The following is a 9,625-nucleotide window of genomic DNA, read 5'->3' on the forward strand; positions in this document are numbered from 1 at the left end:
AAATGTAATGTAAAGCTTAGCCCTTGAAAGCTATTCGTCCTAGGCAAAGGAGAGATGGTAAGCCTTCCTAGGCAAAGGAGAGATGGTAAGACTTCCTAGGCAAAGGCGAGGAGGTGATACATTTCCAGAGGGGAAGCTCCCACCCTCGGTCCATTTTCTAATCTAGACATGGCCTCCAAGAAAGCTCCCTAGCCTCAAAAAATACTTTCTTAGACATGAAGGTCAGAAACCGACTGGGGATGAGACTTGGTGACAGAGCATTTCCCTAGTGTATATAAAGCCCTAGGTTCAATTCCCAGGACTTTAAGAAGGAGGAGGAAGTTGAGCTGAGGCTATAGCTCAATGGTACAAAATTGTTGCAAAACATCTGTACACTGTAAGAAGATGTGTTGCTGTGATGAATGTAATAAAAGGTTGAAAAGCCAATAGATACGCAAGAGAGATAGGTGGGACTTCCTGGCAGAGAGAAAGGAAGACAGGGAGGAATGGAGGCAGGCGAGAGATGCCAGGAGACACAGAGAGAAAACAGGAGATGCAAGATGGAAGAGAGATAAAGTCATGTGATAGAACTTAGATTAATATAAATGGGTTAATTTAAGTTATAAGACCTAGTTAGAAACAACCCTAAGATATAGGCTGAACTCTCATACTTAATAAGAAGTCTCCAGGTCATTATCTGTAGGCTGGTGATCCATAGATAGTCTGACAAGAAAGCTTGCTCCATATGGTGCCCAACATGGGTCCACATAAGGCCCGAGAAAGCTAAGAAAACAGAGTTCTGAACAAGTGGCTCCACTCTCACTGACCCTAAGTGAGCAGAGCCAGCCGCGAGGCCATGAGAGAGAGCCTCATGGCAGAGGGCCTAGCCACAGCTTAGCAGTTTAAGATTTGGCTCAGAGAATGCTGCAAGAGTATGACTACAGGAGCTTCATAAAGTCAATTCCAGGCCAAAAAACCCAAAAAACCCTCTGAATAGGTTACAGTATGCGTAAAAATGACTTAGATGCTGGGGGAGAAAAAAGAAAAGGGGTATAGGCAGTCATAAAAGAATAAATAGGTTTTTTTTTTGTTTTTTTTTGTTTTTTTTTTTTGTTTTCAAGACAGGGTTTCACTGTGGCTTTGGAGCCTGTCCTGGAACTAGCTCTGTAGACCAGGCTGGTCTCGAACTCACAGAGATCCGCCTGCCTCTGCCTCCCGAGTGCTGGGATTAAAGGCATGCGCCACCATCGCCTGGCAAGAATAAATAGTTTAAAAATAATAAAGTAAAATCTTTAAAGAGGGAGTAAAGTAATATAAAAGAAAAAAGCCACATAAATATGGGAAAAAACACATGGTGTCTGCATCTTGTGTGGTGCTTTGTTGACTTTAAATTTTTAATGTTAATGAACAAAAAAAACAATAGCTACAGAAAGACATTGAATTATGGAAACTGCTAAAGGAAATCAACCTATATATTTTAAGAATGCCTTAACTTCAAAATAAAAGTCAGAAAATCTATTGCATTGGGGAAGACACTATGCCTTTATTTCCACAGGAAACAAAAAGTTATGGTTCCCTTCAAAATTAATAAAGATTAATTTCCTTCAGATCTGACTGAAGGAAAAACCTCCTGAAAATCTTGGCTACAGACATGAAAAAAGAAACCAAAAAAGACAGGAGATATATATGTTGATCCCTCTACTATGAAACAGCTCTGAAACTGGATGAGACATGATAAATCTTGTTATGTATAGAGTATTCATACTTATTATTACATGTCATCTTTTCATGTAGCACAGTATGAGGTTTGGTTATACAGTCAAAAAAACATAAAATTTATAGATGCCTTTTACCTGCTCAAACATAAACAAAAAATCATCTTTAGCTCTCTTGTACACACTGCACAGTCCATATTTGTGTTAATACAGATGTATATGCTACCTTTAAAAGTTTGCTTTTCAGAAAAAGAAAACAGACACCAATGAAGACAAGTAGCCCAGGTGATCCAGCCTCTCAGAGTGTCTCTATTGCAGTTTCCTCAAAATTCTACATCCAGAACAGCTTCAAAGCTGCTAGCTGAGATGGTCCAGTCTTACAGACTATCCAGCCAAGACTTCAGATAAGTTCTACACTTTCCCATCACACAGAGACTAAACAAAAAATAATACAGCTAGTTCTCCCAGGACTTGACCATTATCCCAGTTTTGTCAGGGTCCCCTGAAGATTCTGTCACCCCCAGACAGCAGAAATCAATCTAGAGAACAGGACACCACATTCCCGGAGATGGACTGGGTGGTTTGGTCTTTCAATGAACTACAGATGCTTATCATCACTTAGGGGGAGTTGGATACAAGTTGTTGTTGGTCATGGTCAAGAAAAAAGCTGAACAAAGGAGATTAGATTCAGGAATCTCTTTCTGAAAAGAAAAAGGGAAGATATAGTATAGAAATTATGGGACAAAAGGGTGGATTGTTACACCTACTTTTGAACAACCACTAGTCTCCATTATTTTACATTGGTATGGATTTTTGCATATTGATACAAATTTAAGGTTATTTTTCTTATACTGTATATGTGTTTCTACTCTTGTTTAAGGTGTTATACCTGTGCAGCTCATTTAAAAATGTAATGTAAAGCTTAGCCCTTGAAAGCTATTTGGGATAATAAATAAAGACATGTTAGTTCTTAGTCATCTAACAATCAAACTTGTAGTCAGATGGTCAAGTTTTCAAGGTTAAACAGATATCTCTTAGATGGGTTGTCTTCAAACACTTCAGAAATCTATAGAATATGAAATTTAAGATGTTTCAATAACATAAAGCTTTTGATGACAGTGAGACATGTCTGCTCCTGGTAGCACCAATTTTCTTCAAAAAAGGAATGATGGTTATCAAAGAATCTCCACATGGAGTTTGCTTCCAATGTGGCAAAGCTAGCCCCTGGGCAAGAAACTGCCCTTGCCTCCACTGCTGACAGTATGCTGTCCAAACTGGACAAACAGGACACAAAAGAAAGCAGCTGCTGAACTTTGCCAAGACAAGTAAGACAGTCCTTTAAAATTCCTGCTTCACAGAAAAGTCTGTCAGATATTCTAGGCCCATAGGCAAAAGGTGGATGCCCCAATGTTGCAGATGAACCTTGAGAGACTATCTAGGCAGTCAGCCGTCTCTGTCATTTCTGTAGTTTTGGAAGTTGTTTGTTCTACACTTCCTGTTTACTCAGGTAATAGTATATTCTTCTTGGGTCTTTGATGGAGGTTGAAGACAAGGTAATAATAGTTACAGTTTATTGTTATCAAAGTCAGAAAAGAAACTTGCATAAGAAATGCAAAGTTTATAAGGTTGAGAAACATAAAATCTTAAGTTGATTATTTAAGAAGATGATTTAAGGTCTAAAAATATATTTTTTAGGATGGTAATACATAGTTATGATAGAAAGTGGTTTAGGTATAAAACTTTGATAGGGTAGGCAATACAGTACTTTCTCCAAATTTGCCAAATACAAATGGACTAGACATTGTGAATGTAGTCCTTACTTAATAATTGTTATTGTGTATAGTTTTACTATGTCAGAATTAAAATCTTTCCCTTTTATTTAGAGAAAAGGGGGGAAGTGCTGTGGGATATTTGTATACTGTGTGAAGATATGTTGCTGTGATTGGTATAATAAAAAGCTAAATGGCCAATAGGTAGGCAGGAGCAATAGATGGGCCTTCCAAAGAGAAAGGAAGAAGAGGAGGAACTGAGGCACTAGGAGACATGCAGAGGAAAGAGGAGGTACAAGAGAAGAGAGGTAATGCCATGTGATAGAATGTGGATGAATATAATGTGTTAAGTCATAAGAGCTAGTTAGGAACAAACCTAAGCTATAGGCCAAGCTTTCATAATAATTTTCGTAATTCTTTTCTTTCATAACAGAAGTCTCTGTGCCGTTACTTGCAAGCTGGCTTGCCAGACAGAGAAAAACTTGCTACACAAAACACTTGCCTAGAAAGCTGGAAACTGACTTGGAGTGATGATATCTAGCTCTTCTGGGAAAGAGAAAAAGGGGGGGCTTTCTGGTCTTAAATTCTGCAGGCTGGGGGAAAGTTGACTGGGGACTTACTTTGCGGCCATGTTGTTCTCTGGGAGTAAGGTCATCTCCAACACTTTGGTACCACTGACTACAGCTTCATAGCTGGCCGTGGCCACCATCTTGCCAGTGATACGATGCACCTGGTAGAAGGCATGCGGCCGCAGGCTCCTTTCATCCGCAGTGCCAATGAACATCTGGAGAGTCAGCGGCTTCTCACTGTAGCCTAGGAGCTGGCAGGAGGAGACAGAAGCACCTGTTTGAAAGCCCCAGAGTCTTTCACCCTTTATCCATCCTTGGCTTTTCCTGTCCAAGGATGGGAATGGTGAAAGATGAATACCCTGAAAGGGATTCCCTGTGGGAAACTGGGTATCCGCTGTAGAGAAAATGTTCACAGTCAAGTTCACAGTGTTATTCTTGGAAGGCCCAAACTGGGCTGGGCAAAAGAGGAAGAGCTTCCAAGAAAGACTAGGCCAACTCAATATAGAGAAAACCTAACTCCCAGTGACCTTTGGCCTCAGCTGAAACCCTCCCCCACATCTGGCGAGTCACCATTTTCCAAAGTAGACATGAGGCTGATGTCCCGTGGGATAAGTTGGGGAGCGTGGGGGTGTAGAACAGAAAAGAAGAGTAGAAAGTATATCTGGGTCCTTGCTATGTACCCTTCCTTTCCCGGTTCCAGCCCCTCCCCTGGGCTGCCTGCGGGGTCACAGCTGAGAGTGTGGGAAAGGGCAGTGCCATGATTCTGTGTATGGCTGAAGCTCATTTGCAGGAATCTGGGTCGGGAGAAGAGAAAGAAAGTCGGGCCTGCCTTCTGCCCCTTACCTTGACCACAGGGTGACCTCCAGGGGCAGCTTTGACAGCACCTCGGCTGCCCTCTGTCTCATAGTGGGCTCGATGGTGTGCTCTAGGCTGCACCTCAATCCTCAACTCCAGCTGTTCATACTGGCTGGGCAAAGGCCAGTCCAGGGGAGGTAGGGCAGAGGTCCTGGGTGGAAGAGGAGAGTATGGTCGTCTGGAACCTCAGCCCCATCAGCATCACACTGGGTGTGTGAGGGAGAAGGCAGTGTGGGTATGGGAGAAATAAGAAATCACGGCAAAAGTCAATTCCAAAATCTCAGAAACAGGGGAAATGATAGGGAACAAGGTCCTTTGAAGATGTGTGTGTGTGTGTGTGTGTGTGTGTGTGTGTGTGTGTGTGCGCGCGCGCGCTCATGCATGAAAGATGGCAATAGCACTGAGACTCCCTTCTCCCAGGTTCTGGACAAAGGATTGAAGGTTTTACCAAGAAACAGAGGAACCCAAAGGCCATACTCATCCTCTTATCTAGGAGGACAGGTACAATGAAGAAGTGCCATTTTAGACCAGAAAAAGCATTAGAAAACTAGAAAGGCTGAGGGCAGAAGCCTAAAGTAGAAGCTAGGGGCAGGCTACTCTGCTACCAGGTCAACTCCTTCCTGCTAGTTGGGGCTAAGTAGGAAAAGTTGCAAAGACTAAGGACTGCTTTTCTGAAATCTCAACTGGTAACTTCCTGCCCCTTCCCCCAGGCCCCATATTTTGCAGTCTTTTACTTACCATAGCGAATGCAAAAGCTGCTACTAGTGTCTAATGAATAAAGGCCTAGGAGGCTGCTCAATCAGTACAGCCCTGCACAAGAAATTGTCCAACTCAACACAGTAGTATGCCTAAGTTGAGAAACATTGGCCTATGGGAATCCCAGCGAGTCTAGCTTCCCTCTAGAAACTTCTCAGGATGGAGACACCTCAGTCTGACAGCTCAGGGGTTAGGACTATTGAAATGGGCAGGACTAGAAGGGATAGAAAGGCAAGTTTCAATATGAATTCGTTGACTTGCAAATGCATGTAACTTTATTCAGATTGGAAGTGGGGTTCTTAAGACCCGCACCTAGACAAAGAGTTAGTGGTGGGCTTCTTGTAATGGAACACAGGGTTCTTCTACCTGTTCTGTCTAAATCAGCCATAGGCTAAGATCAATCTGCCTGAGACAGGACTGGCCAGGAGGTGTGGGAACCCTAAAGGGGTTTACGATAACCAATAACCATTCTTAGAATACTGAAGAGGCTTTTTCTAATAGGTCCACAGGAAACAGCCCATTGTCAGTCTGCTGGCTTTTGGGGAGGTGTTTGTTTTTAAACTAAATTGTCTTAAAACAAATTAGCTGCTGGGGTCCTGTTGCAGAAGCTCTTCTGAGAAGTGGAGCACACCTGGAATCAGGACCTGTCTTTAAACCCGTCCTTCGACTTTCCTGCTCCCTGAGTAGAATGGGTTGAAGAGCAGAGGGGTGCCAGATCTAGCCCTCACCTGAAGATGGGGCTATGTCCCCCAATCCGGGCCTTGGACCATGCAAGGGGAGAAGGCACTGCTAGATAGTCCATGCCAGCCACCTCTTTCCGCAGACCTCCCGGAGCGGCCACAGCCTCTTCTGTTCCGGAGGGCAGCTTCCCATTGCAGGAGGCAGGCTCCTCAGACCGAGGCAGGGCCACAGCCTGCTCGCTAGAAGTCCTCCGGGTTTTCTGAGGGATGCTCTCGGTTGTTGGAGCTCCGACATAGTCAAAAGGGCCTGGAGAACTAGGATCCCTGACCAGAGGCAATGGGGGCGGTGGAGGTGGCTCTGGACCCTCTTCCCCAAGGCTGCCCCTGCGGGACAGAGCTGGGGAAGCCGAAGACGGGGTTCCTGAACTGGAATAGCGCCTCTTGCCACAGGGTGAAGCAGGCCGCGGGGAGGCTGGGATGGGCCCAGGAGCGCTGAGGAGTAGCCAGCTATCCTCTGGCGCTCGGCCTCCGGAGCTTGGACCGCAGAGGCTCCATGGATCCTCCGGGGTCCAGGGCCTAGGAGAAGCCCGGGGCGAAGGCAGTGGAGAGCTCAAGCCAAAGCGAGAGGCTGCTTCATTAAGTTCAGACTCCACCTCGTCGCATGCTGCATACAGGGCGGCCTCGTCCGAGGCATCGGAGAAGAAACTCCACGAAGACAGACTGCTGCTGCCAGGGCTCGGGCTGAAGAAGGCACCTCCGCCCTGGCTTCCTGCCTCTCGATAGCCCCCAAAGCCTTCTGGTGGGGGGTAATCTCTAGGAGAGCCATCTCCCCAGGTTTCAGGAGTGTCCTCCAGCGAGGTCGGTGGGTCAGGCGTGGGAGAGATGGAAGTGATCCGGATGCTGGGACACTCAAGAACACGACCTCCCCCAGCACCCCCCGCACTCCCTCCTGGGCCCCCCAGCCTCACCGACCGAGCCGGCTGGCTCTCCCAGGTGCCAGGTGAAGGGGCGGGACGGGGTGGTGGTGAGTGCATGCCTGGCCGAGGGGGTGGGGGTCGGGGAATACCAATAGGGGCAGCACCATAAGGAAGGGGTTCCCCAAGGGCCAAACGACAGCAGGGAGGGGCATCCTCTGAGTCCAGCTCTGTCAAAAAGGAAAGGGGGGTAGAGGGAGATAGGGAGAGAGAAGCTGGTGAGATGTCTAGGTTCCTCGGATGGTTAGCTCCCAAATCCTGATATGCTGCTCATCTAGGAGGGGTTTCCTAGTCTCAGAACAAAAGCAAAGTTGAACATCAGAAGATGGAAACGAGATACAGGCATGCCAGAACCTCATATTCTGAATCCCTGGTCCTAGGTCCTAGGGTATTAGAGAAGGTGGGACTTAAGGTGAGGACCGTAGGCTGCGGAGTGCTAGAGCTCGGCCTAGAGGTGTGTTTGCCCAGGCTCTGGGCTGGGCTGGGGGCGACTCACACATGAACCCAATTAGCAACGGTTCCCAAACCCCCAAATGGTGTTGGCAGAAACCCCAGTTACCATCGCAACAGTGGCCTGGGGGTGGGAAGGATGGGGGCATGTCTGCGGTGACAAGGGGAGGTGGCTCCTCCCTCGCCCCCCCAAAAGGGGGCGGGGGTGCAGCCGAAGGGTGATGCGTGCGGGGGCCCAGCCAACAGAGGGGTGGGGGCAGCGGGCAGCGCGGATTCCGTGCGAGCGCCGGCCGCCGCCCCCGGCTCGATCCCCGCCATCTGCCTCTCATTGCGGCTAGACAGGGGGAGCGGGAGGGGTGCCCCTGCGCTGCCCGAAAGAGCCCCCAGCCCCAGGCGTCACGTCTGCAGGACCAGGCCTAGGTCCGAAAGACTCAAACTCCAGAACCAACCCACCCCTTCCCAAGCCGGCACCCCGGGCTCTTGGGGGCCGAGATTCCCCTCCGCCCCCCATCACAGAGACAGCCGGCCTAGCCGGGAGGCGGCGCGTAGCCAACAACACCCCCACTCCCACCCCAGTCACGACCTAAAAAGGAAAAAGTGGTGCCATGGCCCCCAGCCTCACTTCCTCAGCCTTGGTAGTCCCTCAGCTCCCTTCAACCTCTGACCCACCTCAACCCCCACCCCAGGCTCACTACCTCCAAAGTGTCCTAACTCAGATCGCCCCTGCCCTTCAGTCACTGGCCAGATGACCCCTTCCCAGCCCCACACTAACCTTCCCCAGGGCCCCCCGCGCCCAGCGGGGGGGCTTCCTTTTCTTCCCCGAACACCAGTTTAAATTCCAGCTCCTCATCTTCGCAGCTTGCCGCCCCCATGGGTCCGGCCGGAGCCCCCAGGTCCCGCCTGGGTGGGAGGGGGAGGCTCTGGACGCTGCTGGAGCTTCACGCGCGGGTGGCTCCCTCCCTCCCTTTCTCTGAGACGCCCCCTCTTCTGTCGCTGCCGCCTCCCTCCGGACGCCCCCTCGTTATTATAGAAACTTCTCCAAACTTTTTTCCCCCAAACTTCTTCAAAGCGGCCCCCCCAGCCTGTCCCTGATTGGCTACCAGGGATGCTCCAGCCCCTCCTCCAGGGATGAGATGGGAAAACCACGCGCCCCTAGTCCTCCCCCACTCTCCTTCTCTCAGTCATCTCTCCAGTCCCGCCCCCTCCAAAGGGGGAGAAAAAACTGAATTGGAAAGTGTTCCCTTCAAACGTTACAGGACCCTAATGGTACCTATTGGCTCGCAGTAGTGACAATCACTTCTCACTGGAAGCCCAAACCTCAACTTATTTAGTCTCAGCGGAGGGAGGAGGTGGGGGGAATCCGAGTCGCCTTAAAGAGGCCATATTCTGGGCTCCCAGTGTGGCGGGTCCGTGGTTCATCCTTCCTTAAGATCTGAAGAGTAGTGTAGCTAGCATCTCCCAAGAAAGGCCACCGCTTCTGCGCTGTCAATCCAAGTCTGAGTAGAAAGAGTTGCGGAATTGAGAGAGGTTCTGGGCTGTTCTAAGAGGAGGCCATTCCTTTCTCCACCCTCGCTGAGACCACTGTACCTGGGCCTTCAAGGGAGCTTTTGCACTGCTTACCCATCACCTCCACCGGCCACTCCTCCCATTTTCTGAGGATGCAGAACTTTTAGTTGTCCGGGAAGCCTCTCAGACTTTTCTAACCCCAGGAAGCCTTTAAAGGCCCACCGCCCCTTCTGGGCATAGATCCAGGCCGGGCTTTGCCGATACCCTGGTCCTAGCCGCCTAGATAGGCCATTAATTAGCTTCCTTGGAGGAGGAAGTCGGGTCCCTTTCTCCTCTCCCCCTCCCACCCTCCTCGAGCTGCGGACTAGAAAG

General features: G+C 48.8%; 1 protein-coding gene across 1 annotated transcript in view; it reads right to left on the bottom strand.

Annotated features, from left to right (window-relative positions):
* The window catches only part of Nfatc4 (nuclear factor of activated T cells 4), a 13,719-nt gene extending 4,303 nt beyond the window's left edge, over positions 1 to 9,416 (bottom strand). Inside the window, exons 1-6 of the mRNA XM_005370413.3 lie at positions 9,368 to 9,416; positions 9,018 to 9,243; positions 8,520 to 8,647; positions 6,372 to 7,467; positions 4,876 to 5,038; positions 4,084 to 4,283 (exon numbers count right to left, since the gene is read on the bottom strand). Coding sequence (XP_005370470.1) covers positions 4,084 to 4,283; positions 4,876 to 5,038; positions 6,372 to 7,467; positions 8,520 to 8,619 — 1,559 coding nt within the window. The 5' untranslated portion in view covers positions 8,620 to 8,647; positions 9,018 to 9,243; positions 9,368 to 9,416. The remainder of the gene's footprint in view (positions 1 to 4,083; positions 4,284 to 4,875; positions 5,039 to 6,371; positions 7,468 to 8,519; positions 8,648 to 9,017; positions 9,244 to 9,367) is intronic.
* Between the last annotated feature and the right edge of the window lie 209 nt (positions 9,417 to 9,625).

The sequence above is a fragment of the Microtus ochrogaster genome, unplaced genomic scaffold (assembly GCF_000317375.1).
Source record: "Microtus ochrogaster isolate Prairie Vole_2 unplaced genomic scaffold, MicOch1.0 UNK80, whole genome shotgun sequence".
Lineage (NCBI taxonomy): Eukaryota > Metazoa > Chordata > Mammalia > Rodentia > Cricetidae > Microtus > Microtus ochrogaster.